This window comes from Antechinus flavipes, chromosome 4, assembly GCF_016432865.1.
Source record: "Antechinus flavipes isolate AdamAnt ecotype Samford, QLD, Australia chromosome 4, AdamAnt_v2, whole genome shotgun sequence".
Lineage (NCBI taxonomy): Eukaryota > Metazoa > Chordata > Mammalia > Dasyuromorphia > Dasyuridae > Antechinus > Antechinus flavipes.
Genome location: NC_067401.1, coordinates 37,024,125 through 37,049,880, shown reverse-complemented (window position 1 = coordinate 37,049,880; position 25,756 = coordinate 37,024,125). Strand labels below are relative to the sequence as shown.

Here is a 25,756-nt window from a genome sequence, read left to right as displayed (position 1 = left end):
TTGTCTTTTCTATCCCCAAACAATGGGCACTTACTAAATGGGGACTTTTTGTTGCCCCTCCTCCCATTTCTGAATGGGGGACTTGCAACTTCCAGTCAGTGTCTAGCTCTTTCCTCAACTTTTTCTTTTCCTTACCTCTACCCTTTAAACATACATTTCTCGGTTGCATTTTTTTAATATATAATTTGTATTTGCACATGGATCTGATTAATAACTTTTCTTTTTAGGAGGAGGGAGAATCAAGAAAAGAATGTGATGTAATAACCAAAAGAGTAAGTAACCATTTTTAATTTAATTTAAGCACAACTTTAGGTGTCACGACATTTTTTTAAACATTGGTGATTTGACGAATTCTTTCTCTAGGATCTACTCCTAAAGTCACTTAAAAGAATAGAAATTGTTAAATTGCTTTCAGGGTACACAGAATTTCATCAATCTGCCTGGATTTCATTCAGATGCCCTGGAGTTTTGTTCTATGAGAAAATTCAGTGGTTCAATGATTCTAGGCTGGAATTCATTGCAGTAAGGCTTAAAGGGTCTAGACTTCATTAATTAAACTAACTAATTGATGTGTCTTTGTATCCATGAAGCCTAGCACTATGTCTGGCACATAGTAGGTACTTAAGAAATTCTTAGTTGTTGATTGAAAATCCTAATTCTGCCACTAACTACCTTGGACAAATCACCATTTGGGCTCCAATTTATTCTATCCATCTAATAAAAGATATACATATACATATAATAAAAGGCTAAATGATTTCAAAAGCCCCTTCTAGCTTTGAATCTATGATTTAATTTTCATTTTTCCTTTTTTGTAATTTTTTTTTACTTTAAACTTAAACCCAAAATGAGAAAAGAAAAAAATTTTCCTGTACACAACGGACCATAAGAGAAGAGTCAATATAAAACAATACATTTCTATTTTTAAAAAATCTTTATAATAAATATTACATATTGTCTTCAAAGCTGTCCAGCTTTTCTTTGCTTCCTTGATGATTTTCTTTTGTTCTCTGCTGTGCACATTTTATTTTATTTTTCTCCTCCCTCCCCTTACCCTAAAGAAGGCTACAATTAATCATGGCTATATGATTTCATTTTCAAAACATAATATGACTTTGTACAAGTCAATCTCTCTTAGCTTCAGTTTTCTCATCTGTAAAATGGTTATTATAACAATCCCTACTTCACAAGATAATTGAGAATCAAATGAGATAAGGTATGTAAAGTATTTTGAAAACCTTAAAATGCTATGTAAATTTCATCTATTATTATTATTAAATGCAAACAGATACAAATGCATTTGAGGTATTACATGAAACCTACAGTTTAAATAAGGAAAACTTAAACTACTCCACAATTAAGGCTCTTTGAGATACCAAACTTGTCATGTAAAGGAAATGCCTGTGTCCACTCAGCAGTGGAAACAGGTGGTGGATCAAATATAGGAATGATTAGAATCAAAGCAGGAAAAAAGGCCAGGAGGGGATGCCAGTTTGTAAGACATGGAAATCATAAGCAATTAGAGAATATGTTCTGAGACCAAAGCTACAACTGGCACTCTCTGGAAGTGAGTGGGGGAAAGGGAAATAGCAGTTTCCACCCATCATCTCATCCTTCCAGAAAATATTAGGAGGAGAAGGATATGGCTCACAGACAGGATTAGCATGTAATCTGATTATTATTGACTCGAGAAGGAGGGAGAGATAAAAGGAAAAAGAAAGGCAGGGGGGAAGGGTATGGGGGTTAAAAGTGATATTAGAGATGGAAATTAGTCTGTGTGATCTTGGGCAAGTCAGTTGTCTTCTTCAAATCTCAGCTTCTTCCTATAAATTAAGTCTTTGTGTCAATAATTTCTCTAACCTCAAAGAGTTTATATTATTTTGCTGCCTTTCTATGATTTGTGCTGCTCAGAGCTTTCTAAGAGAGCTCATAAACTTTGCTTATACTGAACCAGATTTTTAGGTTGTAGAAATGACATGCTTTCTAAATAGCTGGGATACCCCAGTCTCCCTATAGTGGTTGGAGCTTCCTGTTTGGACTGGAAAGGAACCAGACATTTTCCTGTAAGCAGGAAACCTCTTAAGGAACCCTCTTAAGCAAAGAAACAGATTCTCCCCAGGTTCTGGCCACACCAGACTGTCTTTATGTGGAAAGGAAGTTGGGCCGTGAGCCAGCTGGGGTTGTCGCGGCTTTATTGTACTTTGTACAACTCCCCCAGGACCTGGGAAGCTTCAAAAACAAACCCAGTCAGGCAAACTGCCTGCAAAACAAAAGAGGGAAAAGGCAACGGTCCGCTGGACCCAAAGGGTACGTGTTTCATTCCAACCTAAGTGCGTATACCTGTGATTGTAAACAGGGGTATAGGCTTGTGTCATTGTGAGCATACATCTGTTTGTAGACATGGCTGCCTGAATGTATGAGAGTGTCCCTTTGTGTGTATACAGAGACTACTGTGTGTGGTATTTAAGTGAGCTTCTAGAACTATACATAGTACACACAACTCAGGCATAACATGTGTTCCTAATATGTGAGACGGTACATCTGTATATTTTATATCAGAATATAACATATATGTATAATATGGTATTGTTGGTCAGTCATTATGTCCAACCCTGTTACCTATTTGGAGCCTTTGTGGCAGAGATACTTTGTTAGGTTTGTCATTTCCTTCGCCATCCCATTCTATTGATGAGGAAAATGAGGCAAAAAGAGTTAAATGACTTGTCCAAAGTCCTACAATTAGTGTCTGAGGTCAGAATGAAAACTTATGAAAATGAGTCTTCCTGTTTCCAGGCAGAATACTCTATCCACTGCACATCTAGCTGCCCTTGAACTTGGATCCCAACCCCTCTTAATTCTAGCTTCTTCCTTCTGTTAATGATTTCCTCTTGGTCCTCTAAATTGTTTGTACGTAGTTGTTGATTTAGCTTTTCCATTAGATTGTAAACTCCTTAAGGATAGGGACTGTCATTTGTTTCTTTCTGAATCCGCAGAGTTTAGTACAATTATCTAGTACATAGCGTTTCATAAATGTTTATTTATTGATCCACTGTGTATTTGGTAACTTATAGATATATTTGAATGTTAACTTGGTGTGAATATGTTTAGTATATCTGTGTGGAGGGGAGTGTGGGGAAGTGTGGGGGACTTTGGGGGGTTTGCTCTCCTATTCTGGAAGCCAATACAACGTTTCTTCTGTAAGCAAAAGTTTGTCCTCAGAAAAAGGGCAACAAAGTGGGAATCAGAACTCGAGGAATTTAGTAGTGACAAAGCTAATGCTGCTAATGAATAAAAATACACAAGAGACACAGTTATTCATGAATAGAAATTAGCTGAAAATTTCTTAGCTCCTCTGTGGGTTGAGCATTTCCCTTCCGTATCTCTCCCACAGCAAAGTTAATGTGATTATGAGGCTGATACATTGATGGACGTGAATACTCCATCCATTCATTCAGAAAGCGTTTATATGTGACTGTATACCTGGCACTGTGCTAGAGACCTGAGGGTTACAAAGCAAAAACAAACACTTGCCTCTGTGGATCATTTGTTCTTGTGAAGGGGAGTGGGAGGGAGGTACTCAAGTGGGGTTACAAAATGTAGACAGAGAGTAAATATAAAAGTAGATACAAACTAGATATAAATAATGGAAGATCAAGCTTGAGTCAGGAAAATCCTCATAAGGGCAGCTAGGTGGCACAGTGGATAGACATTGTACCTGGAAAACCTGAGTTCAAATCCAACCTCAAATCCAACATCAGGCTCTCCTCCTTCATCTTTATCTTCCATAATGAAGTGGTTTTAATTCCTTTTTTTGTTGTTTATTTCGCTGAGGCAATTGGGGTCCAGTGACTTGCCCTGGGTCACATAGCTAGGAAGTGTTAAAGTTCTCAGGACTTCAGGGCTGGTGCTCTATCCACTGCACCATCTAGCTGCCCCAGGGGTGTTATTCCTAACCAAAGCCAACCCCCATACTTTTTCAAGCCATTCCATTCCATCCTATTTGTTTCAACTGATTGTTCCCTCTGTCATCCTTAATATTTCAGTTATTTTCAGTCTCTCCCTCTCTATGGCTCATCTCCTACGGCCTACTTCCATGTCTCCCCTACTCTGAAAAAAACCCTCACCTGATCCTTCTATCCCAGCTAACTATAGTCCCATATCTCTTTGTAGCTAAACTTCTCAAAAAGGTTATCTATAATATGTTCCTTCTCTCACTCTCTTCTAAACTCCTTAGAATCTGGCTTTCAACCTTATCATTCACCCAAAATTGCTCTCTCCAAAGTTCCCAGTGTTCTTAGTTGCCAAATCCAATGGCCTTTTCTCAGTCCTCCTTCTCCCTGACCTCTCTGCAGCTCCTCCTTGAGATTCTGACCTCCAGATTTCCCAGATACCTTTCTCTCCAGGTTCTACTCCTACCTATTTGACCACTTCTTCTGTCCCCTTTGCTAGATCCTATTCCAAATCACACTCTGTCACCATAGATGTCCCCCAGGTTCTGTCCCGAGCCCTCTTCTCCTTCTATATTATATCACTTAGTGATCTCATCAGCTTCCCTGAATTTAATTATCATTTCTATTCTTTCCTGGCCCAGTCTCTCCGTTGACCTCCAATTTCCCATCTACAACTGTTTTTCCAATAACTCAACCTAGATGTCCAATAGACAAATTAAAAACTAAATTCAGTGTCTTTCCCCCTAAACCTTCCCCTTCCTACCTTCCCTATTGCTATAGAGAATAAAACCATCCTCAGCCTCTCAGACCTGAAACCTAGAAGTCATCCTAGATTCTTCACAATCTTTTAACTCCGCTCTTCCCCCATATCCAAGTTGTTGCCAAGGCCACCGATTTCACCTTTGCAACATCTCTTGAATATGTCTCTTTCTTGATTGTGATTCTGCCACCACACTACTCATGCCTGGAGTATTGCAGTAGCCTTCTGAGGAGTCTGCTTTCAGGCACGAAAGAGCTTTTCCTAAAATGCAAGGCTGATCATGTCACTTTCCTACTCAATAAACTCTTGTGGCTCCCTATTATCTTCCCTAACAAATACAAAATGCTCTGTATGACATTCAAAGGCCTTCATAACCTATTCTCCTACCTTTCTAGTTCTCTTACACCATACTCTTTATCAGATACTCTTCAGCCCAGTGATAATGGCTTCCTGCCTGTTCCATGAATATGACACACTCCATCTCTCTGCTCCAGTCATTCTCTCTGGCTGGTCCCTCCCCAACCCCCATCCCTGGAATGCTCTCCCTCCTCTGTTCTGACTACTGATCTCCAGGCTTCCTTTGAGTTCCAACTAAAATCCCACTTTTTACAACAAGCTTTCCCCCACCCCTCTTCATTCTAGTGCCTTCCCTCTTTTCATTATTTCCTCTTTATCCTCTGTATAGCTTATTTCATGTTGTCTCCTCCATTACTCTCTTCCTCTTCCCTCACACCTCTACCTTGTATAAGAATAATCATTTGGACTGGGCTTTAAAGAAAAATAAAAGCATTTCATGCATGGGATACAGCCTGTGAAAAGACACAGACATGGGGGAGAGAATGTCCCATATGAAGAATGGCAAGTAGATCAGGGTCAATGATACCAACCATTCTATACTTTCTTATCCTTCCTACTATTGATCATGGAAATCCTTTATGGAGCTTCCACCCAAAGTGCAGAGGACTTTCTCTAGTTTGAGCTGGTGCCGGGACCAAGGGAATACATGGACTGTCCATTGATTATCTCTTTTTTTTCTGAGACAATTGGGGTTAAGTGACTTGGCCAGGATCCCATAGCTAGGAAGTGTTAAGTGTCTGAGACCAGATTTGAACTCACATCCTCCTGACTTGAGAGCTGGTGCTCTATCCACTGCTCCATCTAGCTGCCCCCACTGATTATCTTTCAATAAATGAGGTGCCCACCTTCTTTTCCAGTGTCATGTTTCCCAGGTAACATTCCTGAAAGCTTCTCCATCATGGTTCTTCACTAATAGTATGTCACCACCTCCCCATGTTCACCATGTATGGATGAGTTGATCCATCAGTCCCTCTATCTTGGACAGAAACTCATGATGCTAACAAACTGGGTTCAGAATTTAACACAAAGGCAAAAACAGGTGCGGGCCATTTGGTAAACATGGTACTTTCGGTGTCCCTGAGCTTCTCTGTGAAAGTAACACCCATCTTTCAAATATCAGTTTGCTCTTCATGTTATGGTATGCGTAAACATTTTGGAATCCTGCAGGTGTGAAGAAGCAAATTACACATTGCTTAGAGGGAAATGGACTTATCATTTCTCTGCATTTTATTACGATGACTGAATTATTAGTCGTTCCAGCAATGCTTTTCTCATACTCTGAGGGGAGGGGAAAGGGAAAGGAGGAACAGAATTCATTTTTATTATTTTAGGTAGGGAGAAATTGAGTTCCAGAAATGGGTTGGTTTTTCCCCCCATTTTCTATATGCTCTCATATGGGAGTACTGCAAGGAAAAATTCACACAAACCCAATTTCATCCCCATCCCCATTCATATTTCTATCAGGTTTGTTGGCTTTTAGAAATTTTTGAGCAGGTGTCAGCCTTTCCCTCAGTCAGGAATTGTGCCATTATACTCAGGTATAATCCTCAATGACCAGAAGCTAGGAAGAGAGGCTGGAGCCAGACCGTAAAGGATTCAAAATACGAGACAAAAAGGACACTAAATACAAAACAAACAAAACATTGTCTAGATTGTAAAAGCAATAGGGAGCCATGATGTCTCTTGAGCAAGGAAGTCATGTATTTAAACTTGTTCTTTTGGCAGTTGTATGGAAGTTGGAGTGAAAAGAGAAAGGCTAAAAAGAGAGCAATTCATAAGCAAGAGCAATAATCTAGGTAGTAAAGAGGCACTTAATTAGGGTAGTTATGGCATGGATGGAAAGAAGACATTTGTTCAATTGGGCAACTAAAAAGATGTGTCCCCTAAAAAATTATCAAGTTTAGGGAAAATGATAAGAGTTGTTTCAGATAAGATAGTTTTGAGATGCATGTGGAACATCCAGGCAGAGAGGAACAGCAAAAATGAGGGACTGAAGCTCAAGAAAGAGCTGAGAATAGCATATGTAGATTTGGGAGTTGACTGCACAGACATGATAGTTGAATCCAAAGGTTTGCAGGTATGAGTGATCTCTGCTGTTTATGTCTATCTGTCTGTAGGTTCAGGGATTCCATAACAAAGGTCTGTTTGCCATTATCTGCCACGGTTTCCTCAAATGTAAAATGGAGATACTAATGGCACCAACTTCCAAGGGTGGTTGCACAATCACACAAGGATGGTGGCTCCTCTTTGGTCCTTCCCCTTCCTTCTGTGTCCTCCCCTTCAAAAAAAGGACTCCTCAGATTGAGATAGGAGTGGAGGGAGGACAATGAATTATGGAAACCATTAGCCACAGAACTCAGTGTTCATCATTTAGACTACTCAACTGCCCAACACTATGAGCATTTATGGCATTTATAGCTGCTATCAGACTGAGAAGTGATTATGGAAAGAGCCCTGAACTGAGAATCGGTAGATGTGGTTCAGTCCTGGCTTTGCCACAAACTGGTGGTATGATTTTAGTCGTCATTTCCCTTTCCTGACCACAGTTTCTTCACTGGTAAGATGATCTATAAGATTCCCTCTAGTTTAGAGATTATAGGAATTTGTGAATTCTAATTCACTAAGAGGGAACAAACATCATAAAAAATCCATTTTCAGAGAAATCCCTCTGGGTAAAGAATCCTACAAAAACCTGCTGTGGAGGAAGAGAAGCAAAACTGTCTGATTTGCTTTGGGGCATTTCCATTCCCTAATAGCCCATGATGCCATATTCTTAAGGTCAAGTAGAACACCTAGTCTGAGCATAAATTAGACAGTAGCAGAGGAAGGGTATTACATAGAGTCAGGAAGACTTGACTCAAATCCTGCCTAAGATACATATTAGCTATATGATCCCAGTAAGTCATTTAACCTCTATCTCTCCTGTTTGTAAAATGGGACTAATAATAGTACATTTAACCAAAGGATAAAATAAGATAATATTTGTAAAAGCACTATGCAAGTGTTAGTCATTACTATTTTTAGATAAGGACCAAAAATGGTCAAGTAAATGAAGTAAATGGAAGCAGTAAGAGCAATTTCAAACCAGCACCGGCAGAAAGAAGCAGAAGAAAATAGTAGAAAAAAAGCTTGCTTTCCTTTTCTGAGCCTGTGCAAAGCTCCGACTGCCGTTATCTGCCTCAGTTTCCTCATATGTAAAATGGAGATTGTAATGGCACCCACTTCCCAGGGTGGTTACACAATTGCACCAGGGTGGTGGATCTTCCTTGGTTCCTCTTTTCCTTTCGTCTGTCCCCCCCCCCAAAAAAAAAAGATCCTTTAGATTTAGAGGTGGGGTGGAGGGAAGTCAGGCAGAAAGCTAGTTGCAGGGAGAGCTAGGAGTCAGGCTTTGGGGGCTCCCTCCACTTTCGGCCTCCCTTTTTCAGAAGTGCTTTCTCTCCACCACTAACTGCCAGACGTGGAAAGGACATCTGGCATGGGTTGCTCCAATGCAGCCCCAGCCTCAGCAGGGCAGAGGTTGAGCGGTAGCTGGGATTTGGAGTCTCCCATCCTCTCAAGGCTTCCTCCCCCGGCTCCTGCTAGTGCTAGGGAACTCCCGATAGGAGAGAGGTGTCGGGCAGAGGCGGGAGGAGGGAGACCGGGACTTGACCCCACATACACAGTGGGCGGCGCGGAGCGGGGCGCTGCTGCGCTGGGGAAAGCTCCCAAGGGTCCCCCCCTTACCCTCCCTCCCCAGCAATTCTGACTGGAGCAAAGGGGGTGGGTGGGGTTGGGGCTGGGCTCCCAATCCCGCCCCACGGAGTCCCAGCCCAGTTAGCTAACTCTAAAGCAGCAGGAGCCCACTCTTGGGCGATAGAGCCAGAGGAGCCTAGCGGCCCCCGGATAGCCGAAGTGGTCCCGGGACAGCCTGAGCGGCCTCCGGACAGTCGGAGCAGCCCAGCGGCCCCCGGACAACCGGAGCAGCAGCTCAACAGCCCCAGGACAAGAGCAGCCTCCGAACACCCGGAGCAGTCCGGTGGCTCTCCGACGGCCGGAGCGACCCCCGGACAGCCGGAGCGGCCCCAGGACAACCGGAGCAGCCCGGTGGCCCCAAGACGACCCCAGCAGAGCCGAACAATCAGAGCAGCCCAACCGCCCTAGGACAACCAGAGCAGCCCCCGAACAACCGGAGCAGCTCAGCGGCTCCCGACAGCCGGAACAACCCCCAGATAACCGGAGCAGTCTCCGGACAACCGGGACGGTCCAGCTGTCCCCGGACAACTGGAGCGGCCCCCGGACAACCGGAGTTGCCCAGAGGCTCCCGGGAACGTTCCGAGGGAGGTCTTGAGCCCTGGCGCTCGACTGCTTCTACACGAAAGCAGCCCAGGCTCCGGGCAGTTCCCACAGCCCTGGGGACTGGTCCGGCTCAGCCGCTCCCCGCCTCCGCCTCCTCCATCACCGCCGGGTCCCCCCAAAAAAGGACAAGAGAAGGAAGGCTCGGCGGGCGTGATGGCTCTCGGTTTCCGACTCCAACTGCAGGTCCTGTTGCTTCTGGCCGGCCCGGGATCGGGAGCCCCGCCCGAGGCAGGGGGCCGAAGGCGAGAAGCGGAGGTAAGCAGCATCCTCTGTGTCCGTCTCGCGCCGGTGCCCAGGGCCGAGTGAGCCTTGGGACTGGGCTAGCCCCTGAGGCCCGGCCCAGGGGGGGGGGGGGGGATTTGCACAGAGGCGATCCCCAGAGCCACCAAGAGGAGCTGCAAAGTTCACCCCTGCCCCACCCTACCTCCTACCTCCCCGTACAGGAAGACAAAAAGCCCAAGCCCAGGATTTTTGCAGGTTTCCCAAAATCTATTTCATAATCTGATAAGCGATCTGCTTCCAATACCCTCATCTGACCCAAGTACAGGACCACACGCGTGCCTGCGCTGGCGTGTGTGTGTGTGTGTGTGTGTGAAGGAGAGACTGAACCAATCTTGGGAAACATGGATCCTCCCCTACCCCAACTTACCTCAAGTAAGTCCTCCAAACAAGAGGGAGAATGGGGAGAGACTTTCCGCCCACCACCACGTGCCAGACACTTTCCTAGCTCTTGGAAGAGGCATTAGACCTTCAAATTCCAGCTTTCCCATTTGGCTCACCACTCCAACTCTCTGTGACTCAATTCTCTCAATTGTAAAATAGGAACTATGAATAACAGCTGTCTTGCCTACCTCAGAGGGTTTGCTGGGAGCACATGCTTAGTGTTAAGACTCAGCGCTTTGCAGCAGTAAATTATCACTAATTTGTCAGCGTCAAGTTCAGAGCTCACACCCAATACTGCCTCCCAGGCCTTTATTATTTTCCTTAAAGAATTTACAATCTAGTTATGTCAAAGATATTTTATAAGGCAGTGGAGCTGGGGATAGGGAAGGAAAGCAAAGGGAGTCTATAAAGACTTTCTCCTATGTTGTGCTGGAAAAACAATTGAATTTTTATTGTACATTTGCTAGAAACACCTTACTCATATTGGACAAATAGCAATAGAGTGCTGGACTTAAAGTCAGCAAAACTGGCTTTCAAAGATTGATTCTCATACCCTAGCTGAGCGATCCAAGGCACTTAGCATTTAGCTCACTTTCTAGGATGTCTTAGATGTCATAGATGGTTTAATATCAGCTTTAGTGAAGAGAATTCCCTCACCTGGAATTCTTGATCCTGTTCCAAGTCTTTTTTTTCTTTTAAAAGACATCTCTAGATATCTTAACTTTTGGTACAATAATTCAAAAGTGGGGCCCGTTTTAAAAGCAGAGGAAGCTGGAAAGTGAGGCTGAGGGGAAAAAAATGACCAGCGCTAAGTTATAGAGCCCTATATAGAGTTATGGACACAAAATTCTTAATTGCCTATAGGGGTTCCTTACTACCCTAAAAAGATCCACTTAACTATCTCCCTTCTGTGATGTCTAAGAGTTGGAAGGAACAGTGGAAAGTTTAAGGAAAAACTTTTCTAGATCATTCTGGTGGCCCCATCCCTCTCCCTTTTTGGTTTATAGTGTTTGTGTGTGATTGAATTAAATAAAGGATTCCCCACTCCAAACCACTTCCAAAAATGAGTCTCTTGATCTTGAAATTTGCTTTTAGACATTCTAGTTTATTATATTTCCTTGAATTGGAGTCCTGTAACCCCCACGCTAAGTGTTCTCATGGTCTCCAGGATTACTACTGATAATTTCCTTCTAAAAATAATAATTTACTAAAATGTTAATATGTTGTTTCATACATATGATCCTTAAACAATCCATAAGTGGACAATGGAAAGTACCTGCTGTTTCTTGCTATCGGGAACATCTTATAAATGAAGAATCTGAGATTCAGAGATGTTAAGTCCATTTATGTATGAGAAAATAGAGGCTCAGGGAATTGCCCAATATCATATAAATAATAAATATCAGAGCTGCATCTCACACCCAGTATTTCTCTCCTGCTCATTCTCTTATGCCCCCTGCTTTTGGGCCTCTGAATAACCAGCTAAGAATTCCGGAGACATCTTTCAACCTTCTCATCTCATTGCCTGTGTACTACTCCCCCTCCCAAGCCAATGCTGGTCAGACAATAGTTCTGCTGCTCTGTCTCAAACAAGAGGGAGCTTTGGAAATTAACAGCTGACAGGGACAGTTAGATGGTGCAGTGATTAGAGAACCAGTCCTGAAGTTAGGAGGACTTGAGTTCAAATCTGACCTCAGACACTTAATACTTCCTAGCTGTGTGACCCTGGGCAAGTTACTTAATCCCAATTGCCTCAACAAAAAGGAGAAAGAGAGAGAGAAAGAGAGAGAAGAAGAAGAAGAGAGAGAGACAGAGAGAGAGAGAGAGAGAGAGAGAGAGAGAGAGAGAGAGAGAGAGAGAGACAGAGACAGAGAGAGCGACAGAGAGAGAGAGGAAAACAAGAAATTAATAGCTGACAGATTTACCATCTTTCAGTTTATTGAACATTGTTCTTGAAAGTGGAGGAGACGTGGAAGGGGGATGTTTGAAGTACAAAGAAATGTTTTAAAAGCTTAAGAAGTCTGAGTATGAGCACTGTTTGGGGTGAGGGGAATGTGTATATGTGCCCATTTCTGACCCTCCTTCAGGGCATGAACTTTTTGTCTTACTCTCCCCAGTGCAGGGTATAGTGCCTGGCATATGTGAAACACTTAGAAATGCTTCTTGATTAATGTGTGGATTAGGTTGCCTGGGTATGTGTCTCTGAGTTACTGAGCTCATTCTCACAGGATAATAAAGTACAGGGTTTTCTGGAGTTCTGAAGGTTTATTGCTTATAAATCTACTTTATGATGAACTGTTCTTTGTTGTCCACTTGGAAAGGTTCAGACTCTTTGGAACAGCACTGAGTGGGAAATGCAGCCTGCTGTTGAGTGGAAGGACTTACATATATGGATGAAGTCTCTCAGATTTCTCTCCTCACCCCTGACCCCTTTCTCCCCCGGTGCCATGGAAAGGACTGTCTCTGGGGGACTTGTCTGATTTCATTTGCACTGGTGTTTGTCATAAGATCCTAAAAATATTGACTGGGCTTCTGCTTACTGATGGCCTGACTGAATTGGCAAGTTAACACTAAATGTATTATTGATGGGAAGCTGGAAGACATGAAACCATTTCCCCAAGGAGACTTTGAGCTTTGGAGTTTTTGCCACCGCAGTCACTGTGTCTGCTTCTCATAGCCTGAAGCTCCTCATTTTGCTTACTGTGAGTCAGAAATAAGGCAGTAGAAGTTATTCCCATTGTTTGAGCATCAGTGACTCATGGATGCATAGTGAATCACTGCCATAAGTAGAAGATGATCTAGGGACCCTATGGGACCCTAAACAGGACATGAATTGGTGAAAAGAGATTAGAGAAAGCCAAGAAAGATAATTGAAATCAGGAAGTGGCTCCTTTTCTCTCTGCGACTAGCTTTGGGGGAGATCTTAGAGCAGTGTCCAGTTATGAGCCCCCAGATTTAGGAATGAAATAAAAAGAATTATGGCCGACTCTAGTACATTCTGATTGAGCTTTAGCCCACAGAAGGAAGTATGTGAAACACATGCAGTGGAGATTGACCAGCTTCTCTCCATTTCCCCTGAAGACAGAATATTAAAAGAAAAAAAAAAAGAAAATTCAGCAAGACTCCCATTTCTCAAGAGAGAGAAAAGGGGAGAGGGGGGAAAGGATGAGAGAGAAACAAAAAGGGAGAGAGGAAGGGGAAGGAAAAAGGAGAGAGAAGAGAAGAGGAGGAGAACAAGAAGAAGAGAAGAAGGAAGACAAGGAGGAGAGAAAAAGAGAGAATGAGAGAAAGAAAAAGGAATAGAGGGGAAGGAAGGAAGAGAGAAAAGAAGTAGAGACAGAGAGAGAGGAAGAGGGAGAAAGAAAAGAAGAGGAAAAGGGAAGGAGAGGGTGTATATGTGATGGACTACAGATTCAGAATGAGGCAGATATATCTAAATATGTCCAATGGTAAAATTAGTTTTGTTTAATTATACTTACAGGCGACTAGGAAAAACTTTTATGGGGGAGGAATAATTTGGGGGAAGAAATGAAGTAGGAACAGAGATAAAAAAAAAACGAGAAAAGAAAAACAATAATATTGGCTAAAGATTTAAAAGGTACAGAAGTAAATAGATAATAGATACATATACTGTCAGGTGATAGATATAGATGTTAGATGATAAATGGAAAGATAGATATAAAATGATAGATATATGATACTTAGATATGACTGATAGATAATAGATAGATATAAATGTATGGATGAATAAACATGGACAGATAGAGACAGACCAAAACAGACAGACAGACACAGAGAGACAAAGACAGAGAGAAGGGAGAGAGAGACAAAGAGAAAAGGAAAGAGGGAGACAGAGACAAAGAGTCAGTAAGATAGAAACAGCGATAGACAGACAGAGAGACAGAAACAGAGAGAGAGAGAGAATATTGTTTCTCCCTAGAGACCATAAGCTCCTTGAGGGCAGGGATTGTTTCATGTTTTTTACTTAGTATCTTCAGGGCCCAACATGGTGCCTAGAAGTTAATAGGCACAGGGATTTAAGAACTGATTAGAGGGTAAAGATTTTAATTCAAATCAAAATTATAATATTTGCTTATAATTGCTTGTGTTTAAAATTCATTTGCAGAGAAAGAAGGAAAATATTATCATATATTTCTAATGCCGGTGAAACTGAGGCAAGAAAGAGATTAGAGAGTATTTAATAATTTATTTAAAAGGGAGAGATTTACTGGGACCAAATGAATCCATGGTTTGGTCCCAGGGCTGAATGAGACTATCGTCTCCAAGAATCCAGCAAACAATGTAAGTTCTCAATGATCTATATACCCATGGCTCAGACTCAGGGGGTAGACTGAGGCAGGGACAGAGTCAGAGAGCTGAGAGCAGGAACAGAATGCTGATAGGGTGGGGTGAGCCACCAGAGATGGGATGACATAGTCCGGGGGAGGCACACCAGACATGGGGAGAGACATCTTGATGAGATGGTATCTGTCATTCTGTTAGGTTGGAATGGGGAGAGACATTCTGATATTCTAAAACATAAGATCTTTTATCCTTCTCAAATATTCTGATAAAGAGGGAGGGGAGGTTTTGCAGGACAATTATAAACTGAGGCAGAACATTTAGAGAAACTGAGGCAGGACTGGGTCGGGATAATTAGGGAAACTGAGTTAGGACAATAAAAGAGAATTGTAGCATAACATATTATATCTCTTTACCTCTACTGAGACATCTGGTCCTTCTAGTATTTATAGATTGATCGATTCCAACTCTAATTTATTCTGACTCTGACACCTTCCTCTCCCTGGCTCTAATGTCAGGACTAATTCCCCAGAAGACAGAGGGGCAACAGACTTACTTGCCTATCTCATTTTTCTCATCTATAAAACAAGACAGTTGTATTAAATGGTCTCTGAAGTCTCTCACTTAGGAACCTATGATCCTATTGTCTCTTGACTCTCTAGCCCAGAACTAATTTCTCACCATACCCTGCTTTTGCTCCATCTGTTGAAGAACAAAATTTCTTCTTTTCTAAGAGAGAAAATAGGAAGAGTTTATGAAACTTCCTGTAGCCAGTTAACACAAAGTAGAAATGGAACTCGGGAATCTTGACTCCAGTTCCCTCTGGGCTCAGGAAGGGAAGGATTTTCATCCCCCCCCTGCCCCAGACACCATGGTCACAAAGAGTCACTCAGAGCTGCTGTCACAGGGAAGGTGCCTGCCCACCTCCATCCCTGACTGCCCAGCCTTTACCTAAATGAATAAAGCATGGTCGGTACATGCCCAGGCCAGACCTGGTTGAGTCATTTTAGGGGCATAAGCCTGCAGCTTCCTCTATATTCATCGAGAGGCTTTGGAGGAAGGCTCCAGGGCAAAGGGTGGAAGAATAAGCAATGTCTGAAGTCAACGGTTCTACTGTGTCCAGTAAACAAAAGATACTTGAATTTTCTGTAATGATACTAATAATAGGTGACTCAGACATTTAACACTTCCTAGCTGTGTGACCCTGGGCAAGTCACTTAACCCTAATTGCCTCAGCAAAAATATAATATAATAATATATTAATATTATAATAATAAAACCAATAATAATAGCTAATATTTATATAGCACTTTAGGGGCAGCTAAATGGCATCTTAGATAGAGTTCTAGAGTCAGAGAGACTCATCTTTCTAAATTCAAATCTGATTTTAGACCCTTATTATCTCTGTGACTCTGGGCAAATCATTTAAGCCTATTTGCCTCAATTGCCTCATCTGTAAAAAGAGCTGGAGAAAGAAATAGCAAACTCCTCCCGTGTCTTTGCCAAGAAAACCTCTTCATGAGTGCAAATCAAACTGTGTGACACTGGACAAGTCACTTAACTTGTTTGCCTCAGTTTTCTTATCTGTAGAATGAGCTGGAGGAGGAAATGGAAAACCACTCGGGTACTTCTGCCAAGAAACCCCCAAATGGGATCACAAAAAGTTGTACACACTGAAAGGTAGTAGAGAGGTCAGGAAGGATGTGGCTTGATTAGGCAATAAACACCACTGGTCATTTTGGAAGGGGCTGCTTCAGATGAGATTGGAAGCCAAATAACACAGGGTTTGTTTAGAAGAGTGAGCGGGAAGGAAATTGAGTGGACGTGGCTTTCTCAAGAAATTCAAAAAGGAAAGATGAAGGGAGATAACAAGATAAATTGGTAGCACTAGGGGCTAGTGAGGACTTTTTAAGGATGTGGGAAACATGAATATGTGGGTAGGCAGCAGGGAAGAAAACAGGAGAGGGAAAACAGAAAAGAAAAAACCTGGAAAGAAAGTGGAAGTGGGGTAAGTTGCAGAAAAGACAGGAGGGGATGAGATCACAGGTTATACAGAGGGGTTCCCTTCATGAGGAGAAGAATTATCTCTTCATTAGAGTCAAGAGTAAAGGATGAGATTATTGGTGATGATATCAGAGTGATACGAGATGGGAAGAGGGATCTCTCAAGGAATGGCTGTAAAAGTAGGAGGCACGATCCTCAGCTACAGGATGAGGGAGGGATAATATGGAATACTTAACAGGAGACAAAGTTTGAACACCTGTTATGGAGAAGAATTGACTGCACTGTGGGTCAAGTTGAAATTAGAAACTACAAACCTTCTACCCCCATTTTCACCCACCTATATATCTTCAATGTTCCATAAAAGCCTCTTCCATGTCCCAAGCATTGGTACAAGGGATGCCTAGGGAAATGAAGAAGCAGCAGCTAGTGAGCATCCCTTTGCTTTTCTTCTCTAATTGGACTTAATTAATGAATCCCAGGAACTGGAGCAAGTGTGTAGATGAGGAAGGGTAGGAAAAGGAGAGGCAGGGGGATGAGGAGCAACAAATTCTTGGCCCAATCACTCCCTACTTACTCAGGCAAACACAGATTGTAAGCTTCTTAACCTAAGAGGAGAGACTGTTTCCTTCAGAAAACAAACTAGTTCCATACACACCCAGGGTGTGTGGCTGTGGGTCTGGGTGCGTCCTGGAGAGATAGCCAGGAAGAGGATCAGACACCTATGGAGAGAGGCCAGAGATTTTGGTTTAGTCAGACAGAGGGACAGAGAAATAAAACGTGTCTTTTATATAACCATGTAGTTCCAAATATGCAACTGGTTGTGTTCCTATAGTAAAACTGTAAGTCAGTCAACAAACTTTTATCCATTGTTGTTTTTCTTATTCTTTGTGACCTCATTTGGAGTTTTCTTTGGCAAAGGTATTGGAGCAGTTTGCCATTTCTTTCTTGAGTTGATTTGATAGATGAGGAAACTGAGACAGTTACACAGGTAGTAAGTATCTGAAGCCAGATTTGAATTCAAACTATCCACTGAGCCACCTAGCTGCCCTAAACATTTACTAAGCACCTATCTTCTGCCAGGACCTACTAGGATTACATATGTGAAAAAGACAGAGCCCTCAAGGGGCTCTCCCACGAAAATATTACAAATAATTTGTAATTTGCCATTGCCTTCTCCAGCTCATATGACACATGGGGAAACTGAGGCAAACAGAATGAAGAATCATACAGTTAGTAAATGTATCAGATGAGATCTGAATGTAGGAAGTAGAGTTACAAATAATATTACAACTGATCATTGACAAACTATCTAATCTACAAATTATTCAGCTCATAATATATCTATAATATTGAGTATTTGCAATAAAAACAGAAAGAAGCTATAATCTTAAGAGCAGATAACTGCATAGTGCCTAAAGAGTTGCAAAGTGATCTATATTTATTAGTTCATTTCTTCCTCAGAACTTTTTGAAATGAGCTATCAACTTTACAGATGATGAAACAGTGATTTGCCTGTGATCGCACAACTAATAAGTGTCACAGATGGGGTTCAAATCCAGGTCTCCCATGAATACAAGACACAATAATAATATTTTATTTACCTTGGATGCTGTTGTTTGAGAAAAATTTGGTTTATTTTAAGGCAGGGTACTTTCAAGGGCTTCAGAAAGGGGTTTTCATCTAGTACAAGTTTTGAGAATAAAATGAAGTAATAATTGTAAAGTGCTTTGTAAATCTTAAGGCCCTATATGAATGCTATCGTTATCATCATTATAATTACAATCAATAATGTGTTCTCAGCAGTGATTAAGGGTCACTTTTTGGCTCAAACTGAAACAAAGAGAGAGAGGGAGAGAGATTGTTTGGGAGTAACTGATTAGCAGGAAGCCAGGTGACTCAGATGATAAGAGAGCTTGGCTAGACTCCTTTTCCTGCATTCAGATCTGGTCTGACACTAGCTATATGATTTTGGGCAAGTCACTTCATTCTGTTTGCCTCAGTTTCCCCATGTGTCAAATGAGCTGGAGAAGGTAATGGTACCCACTCCGGTGTCTTTGCCAAGAAAACTCCAAATGAGATCATAAAGAGTAAGACATGACTGAAAGAGCAAAATAACAAAAATTGATTAGCAAGAAATGGAGAATTTCACTAAAGATGGTGGCCTGAGAAGTCATAGAGAAATCCAGGTATCCCACTTAACCCCCAGCAAAAGTGATCAGAAGGGTCATTGGTGCAGAAAATCAGACTCTATTAAAGCGAGTTTCTTGGGAGTTCAATGGCCAGAAACCAGCAGGAGGGAGTGAAGAGATGTCACTTGCGTAAACCAGCATGAGTATAGGTAAGCCAGTTACGGAAGCAGGAAAGGTCCCCACTAGGGAAGGTAAGTGAATGCTGTGAAGTACTATCGGGCCAAGCTCCAGTAAGCCAGCTGGAAACTTAGAGGGCTGCAAGGGGACCTCAAGGGAAGCCAGCCAGAAGATCCAAGGACCAATGCCAGCCAGCAATTCTGAACCCAGGAGGCCTGGAAGTCAGGAATCCCCAAAAGATCTAAATCTTGAGCAATTATGACTTAAAACCAGATTTTGACTGTGATTTGTCAGAACAGAAGCTGGGATAAAACTAGCGCTTGTATGTGGCTATACAGGAAGAAAGAGGCTTTGTGACCCCTTTTGGGATTTTCTTGGCAAAAATACTAGAGTGGTTTGCCATTACCTCATTTTCTAGATGAGGAAACTGAGGCAGATAGGATTAAGTGACTTGCCCAAGGTTAAATAGCTGGTAAGTGTCTGAGATCAGATTTGAACTCAGGAAAAGTTTTCCTGACTCCAAGCTCCACTAGATCTCAGGGTTACGGGCTGGAGACCTAAAACCAGCTTTATTTCTCATCTTCTACGTGGGTCGGCCAGGACCACAACAAAGTAAGCTCCACTTTCCGGCTAGGGATTGTACAAGGAGAAGAAAGAGGCTGCCAGACTCCAGAACATGTGGTAGACCACAGGGAGACTGAGGCTGAAGCCAGGATTAAGAGAGTGGGAGTCTAACTAATCAGATACCCCATGGGTATCAGCAATGACAAGAGTCATCCAGACTAACTGAGGGGACAGGATGGAACAAGCCCAACCCCACCCATCCAAGAGTGCCTGAGGGAATTGGCCCAAGCCCCAGATCCACATCCCAGACAACTTAGACTGCAAATATTAGTAAACAGAGAAAAATACCAAAAAACTGTGTTCAAAAAATTTATGGATTAAGAGAAGCCCAAGAGATAGACCCAGATGAAGGAGAATAACCCACACCCTGCCACAGTATCCAGAAGTAGGGAGGAAGAGGGAAAAAAAAGTCAGAATCAAAAGGCTCAGAAGTAAGTTCCTCTATGGAGGCTAGAAGTATGAAGAAAGATAACCGGCAGGGATGAATGGTTAAGCCAGTCACAGAGAACTGTCAACCATTACTACCAGGAAGAAATGAAGAAAAAGATAAAAATTCTAGATAAAACTAGAGTTCAGAAGGGAAAAAACCCAAAGGAAAACTCAAATACCTCAAAAGGGAAGGTAGAAAACCTTATCAAGTAGTGAACTCTCTGAAAAAAATAGAATGGAGAAAAGATAATTCCATGTCAGTAGGACATTTAAAGCCCCTTAATAAGCGGGCCCCGTCTCACCTTTTACACTTTACTTCCCTCCATATATTTTATGGTTCAGTGATACAGGCTCCTTGCTGTTCTTCAAACATATTCTTCTTCAAACTCATGCCTCTCATATCTGCAATGCTCTCCCTCCTCACCTCCATCTCCTGGCTTCTCTGGACTCCTTCAAAACTTAATTTAAATCCCACTTGTCTCAACAGGCCTTTTCCAGTCTCCTTCTACCTCTTACTTTCCCTCTGAGATTTCCATCTACCCATGACATTTTCAGTTGGATCCGATTCTTTCTGATCCTATTTGGAGTTTTCTTGGCAAAGACACTGGAGCAGTTTGCCATTTCCTTCTCCAACTCATTTGACAGTTGAGGAAACTGAGGCAAATAGCATTAAGTGATTTGCCCAGGGTCACACAGCTAGGAAGTATCTGAGACCACATTTTAACTCATAAAAAGGAGTCTTCCTGACTCCAGGCCCTTTACTCTTTCCACTGTGCCTCTTGGCTGCCTTCCACTGCACCAATTCTATATATATTAAGACCAACTAAAATTCTACATACTACAGTAAACCTTCCCCAAGCCCTCTTCATTCCAGTGCCTTCCCTCTGTTAATTATTCCCTATTTATTCTGTATATAGTTGGCTTTGTATATCATTGTTTGCATGTTTATCTCCCTCATTAGATTGAAAGCTTCTTGAGGGAAGGAACTTTTTGCCTCTTTTTTGTAATCTTAACATTTAGCATATAGTAGACCCTTAAAAAATGTTTACTGAATTGAATAAAATGAAAACACTATAATTATTTACAAGTTCTTGCCTTCATTAGAATGAGAACTCATTGAATGGCAAGAGCCACCATGTTTTTGCCTTTATTTGTATTCCCAGTGCACTTTAGTAAGCATTAATGTGTTCTGGGTTTGACTGACTGATATGTGTGGCAGCTAGTCAAGTGGGGAGACTGGGAGAGATGGCTGGAGAAAAGGGAGTTTAATCAAACATGGTGGCTGGGGCTTTCCTAAATTAGTGGTCTGGATGAAACCGTCCCCAGCAGTGGTGGGAGGAGTGAGCAGATTGGGAAAGTTTCAGAGGCAGTGATTTCCATTTAGGGGTTCCTATTTAGTAGATCAGTAGATCAGACAGTAATTGAGAGAAGGAGTTATTGGAAGGAGAGGGGAAAAGCCTTCCTGGAACAAAATTTGGTTTTTCTTTTGTTTTGTTTCTTCCAATTGGCAGGGGAAGATAAAAGGGAAAGAGATAATAAATCTTTTAATTGAAAATAAGGTTGGAGGTTTTTTCCCCTATAAACTTTCTGGAAAGAAGTGAAGTTTCTGGAATAATTTCAGGGAATCACAAGAAAGAAATGGATGTAAGAACCTTAATAGGGATTTGAAGAGACCTCAAGACAGAGACAGGATAATCTTAAAGTGTATATTAAAGCACATATTTATTTGGACATGGCTAATGTGGGGATGTTTTGCTTAAATGTACATGTTTGTAAAGTTTGCAGCTGTGGTTGCTTTGGGGAGGGTTCTTTTGCTTTTGCTTTTTTTTTTTTTTTCTTTAAAGGTAAGGAAAGGAGAGGCAGAAAGGAGAGAATTTAAAACTGAAAAGAATAGAATTTTTAAAAATTAAAAAATAACAAATTTTAAAGGAAGTAGGTGAGGGGGTGGCAAAGCTTCATTTCGGGACTATGAATACCTTAGAAAGTTATGAATTCTTCAGTGCTGTGTCTTTATGCTTCTGGGGGCCAGGGCTGGGAGAGTAGTGACAGGTTCCTTTGTCTCGCTGCCTTTCCCAGGTATTCTTGGAGAAGTATGGGTACCTCCCTGAGCACGGCCCAAAAGCTTCCAGCTCCACACAGCTTACAGATGCCATAAGGTAAGCTGGAGTTGGTCCAGGGCAGGGGTAGGAGGTTGGAGGATGGTTGAGGAGTGAGGGACCCTAAGTGTTACCCTTTCCTCACCTTGTCCATCACAACCCCAGGAAGTGAGGTCACGGACGTTGCTCCCTCTCCCGATTCCTAGGGCTTTGTCCCATGGCTCCTCTTCCCCATCTACTATATTAATTCTTCCTTCTAGGGAGTTCCAGTGGGTGTCCCACCTGCCGGTCAGTGGGCAGCTAGACACGGCCACGATGCGCCAAATGGCCCTGCCGCGGTGTGGGGTGGATGACTCGGAGAGCCATTCGGCCTGGACTGAGAGGCTCAGCTCCCTGTTTGCTGGTCGCAGAGCCAAGACGAGGCTCAAGAAACGCTTTGTGCAGCAGAGTGAGTCCTCCTCCTCCTCCTTCCTTCCCCTCCTCCCACAGCCCTTCAGGAACTCCAAAGGGAGGGGGTCCCTTCCCTCCTTCTCTATAAGGGGGTACCTCTAAGCCCCTATGGAGCAGAGCAATAAGAGAGTTGAGGGGGACTATAAGGGGCCACGTCAGAACCAGGGGCCAACCTGCTCTAAGGAGAGAAGTTGAGGGCCTATCTCCCAGCTTCCTCTCCCTCATCCCATCCCCATCTTGAATGAAGCCGGAGGACAGCAGAAGTAAAAGCTGAAGACCACCCACCTATATCAATGATCCCGCCTGGGGAAGCAGCCCATTGTCCCACCAGCTGTCCTCCACTTTCCCACACAGTCTTCAAAGTCCAAGACTGGACGCCACCCTCAATCCCTCCCCTGCTGAGCTGTCACACAGAGAGGAGAAATAATGCAGTGGTGAAGAGCAGCAGAGTTAGAGTGGGAGGGACTGAGTTCAAATTCTGACTCAGCACCTATAACCTGTGTGAACTTGGACAACTCATATTACCTAAGTGGGCTTAAGTCCCCTCATTTGTAAAATGAAGGACTTGGATCAGATCTCTCAAGTCTTTTTAGCCCTAAATTATGTCTGATACAGTAATCTGACAACAGTTATCCCTTCCACGTAGAGACTGTTCCTGTAATGGTTTCCATATGTGGAAATTTTGGAGGAGTTTTGCAAAAGCCAAAGATGATACTCAAAGTCCAGCAGATGACACGCAGGTTATGACCAAATACTTAACCCAAATTTTACAGAAAACTACTATAAATACTCCATAAAAAAAAAATCAGATTACTTCTCTGATATGAAGAGAAAACAATTTTATCTGGATTTTCCAAATGGGGGGCGAGCCCCCATGTTTTGGAAGGGATAACTGTAGGACAAAAAGAATATTAGATTTTAAATCTAACTCCAAATCAAAGAACCTGGATTCAAATCCTGGTTTTGGAACTCACAGCCTACTTAAATCCACCTATCTGTGTGATTGTGGCCCAGTCTCTGAGTCAGTCTCCTTATCTATAAAATGAGGGGACTAATTAACCCAGTGACTTCTAAGATTCGAAGATCTCTATGAGACGTGACATATGATAAGCGTTTCCTCCTGATTCCTAAATCTAGGGGTCAAGGGGTAAGAAATGGAATTGGTAGGATCATGTGATGAGGAGATCCCAGGATTCTAGCCCAGCCTGGTCCTTAATAAATGATAACTGATGGATCATCATCCTGGAGGTAAGCAGGAGAAAGTTGGAGCCTATGGGTGTATTTGGAGAGTCTCTATGGGTATAGAGGAGGAGGGAAAGGTTGCCAAGCTGACATCTTCTGCCATGAAAGGAATAAAGAGAATAAAGAAAACTGAACAGGTGAGGAAGGATGCCAGGTGGTCCGGTCCTGGAGAGGAGTGTGGAGGGGAATCGGGGCAACTGAACAGGTGAGGGATGATGCCAGGTGACACCTGGCCCTACAGGGATGTCGGTGTAACTATGGTGATCAACCTACTCCTGCCTACTCTCTATAGCCCCAAGTCAGGAATTTGTAAACTTATAATTTTCCAAGTTAGAAACAAGCCTGAGCCGGAAGGGCACTGCGCCCTTCCCCACTCACCTAAGTTCCTTCCTTTCCTTCTGGACCCCCCTCCTTCCAAGCAAAACCTTTCCTTTTCTTCTTTCACAGTGGGTTATTTGTCCTCTCCCACCCCTCCGCACCAGAACACACAAAGAAGCTTCCTCCCCGGAACTGGCTCTGGGACAGCTGGAATCTCCAGGGCCAGCCTCAGTGGGAGCGGGGAAGGATTTACCTAGCCAGCTGCTGCCCCCGAAAGTTGCATGAGGGGGGCCCTCCGAGGAGTCCCTGCCTCCTCCAAGAGGAAAAGGAGTTGCGGGGCTGGGAGAAGCCCAATTCTGTGCTCCCAAATAGTTTTTCCCCATCTTTCCCCAAAACGAGCTACAAATGTCAGTTTCTTCCCTTTCAATTTACATACATGGGTGAGGGAGGAGGGGAGTCTAGAACCTGCCTTTTCTTGCTCTCCTTCCCTCCCCCTCATTGGCTGATCTCTCCATCCCCATCCCTGAGTGCTTGTCCTCCAGGGCATTCTAGGGTCCTGGGCCAAACCAAACACACCAGAGAAGGAACCTTCCCTTGAATGGTTTGAAGTATAGAAGGAGTGACAAATGAGATCTCTCCACCTCTCCAGTTCCCTTTTGCTCCCATCCCTCCTCAGCCTAGGACAGCCTGACATTGAACTTGGCCCTCTGCCCTCCCTCTCCCGTTCCCACATAGTTTCCAAGTCTGCGCCCCACCCCCACATGTTCCCCCCGATAGCCACAGTCAAAAGAGGGAACCAAGAAAATCTCAGTTCCTAATAGATGCTAACCTAAAGATTATATTTATATATTATATTTATGTTTTATTTCCTCAGATTTATTACCCACCTCAATATGCAATGTTATTCTCCTAGTCTCTCTGTTTCCCCCACCCCCATATGAAATCGCCTTCCCCCCTCCTCCCCAAGAGGCAGTGGACTGTGTGTCCCAGACCTGGAGATATAGGGAGGAGAAGGAAGATGCAGGGAAAATGGAAACCATGTTGGTGGGAGGAATTGTATATTATACTTGATATAATATCCAGTGATACTTCAATAGTACTAGACCAGAACTTCCTAACCAGGGGGAACATGGAACATACATTTTAGGAAGTTCCTAAAATTAGGGAAAAAATATGCCTTTTCACTAAGCTACAACTGAAATTTGACATTTCCTAAAAATAGTGGCTATAAGCAACAAACCTCAGCGATCATCAGATATTTCCATATCAATTGTTGCAGGTATCCTGAAATATCATTTATGTTCATCACTATTTTAAAATCCGGGCACTAGGTGGCAACAATGAATAGAGTTAAGAGCCTGGAGTGTCAAGAAGAACTGAGTTCAAATCTAACCTCAGAAAGCTGTGTGATCCTGGTTATGTCCCTTAACCCTGTTTACCTCAGTTTCCCCATCTGTCAAATGAGCTGGAGAAGGAAATGGCAAACCATTCCAGTATCTCTGTCAAGGAGCTCCCCAGATGGAGCCATGAAAAGTAGGACATGACTGAACCACAACATCTTCAAATTTATTGGACCTGCTGTTAGATCTCTTGTAATTGCTATTTTCCTGTCTACATACTGAATTTCAAACTGTAGTTCAGGAAGATCAAATAACATAGCTGATGAGAATCGAGAGCAAAATTTGAATCCAAGCCTTTGTGACTGGGCCAGTGCTATAGCCAGTGTGCAAAGCTGCCCCTGGACAGGTCTGCCCTGATTGAGCAAGAGCTGAAGTGCAGATGATGGCTCCCGGGCAGAGCTGGGGAAGGGAGGGGCCCTGGGGCTTGGATGGGAAACGGCCTTCCCATGGGGTCTCTGCCCCTCTGGCTAACACTCCCATGTCCTCTCTCACGGAAGCCCCGCTGCCCCCACAGCTCTGA

The 25,756-nt window shown here is 43.0% G+C and overlaps 1 protein-coding gene across 2 annotated transcripts in view; it reads left to right on the top strand.

The window, feature by feature from the left end:
• The first annotated feature begins 8,816 nt into the window (after nt 1–8,816).
• The window catches only part of MMP28 (matrix metallopeptidase 28), a 27,129-nt gene continuing 10,189 nt past the window's right edge, over nt 8,817–25,756 (top strand). For both annotated transcript variants that reach the window (XM_051992443.1, XM_051992442.1), the window contains exons 1-3: nt 8,817–9,657; nt 21,807–21,886; nt 22,087–22,274. In XM_051992443.1, the coding sequence (XP_051848403.1) occupies nt 9,556–9,657; nt 21,807–21,886; nt 22,087–22,274 (370 nt within the window). In that variant the 5' untranslated portion in view covers nt 8,817–9,555. The remainder of the gene's footprint in view (nt 9,658–21,806; nt 21,887–22,086; nt 22,275–25,756) is intronic.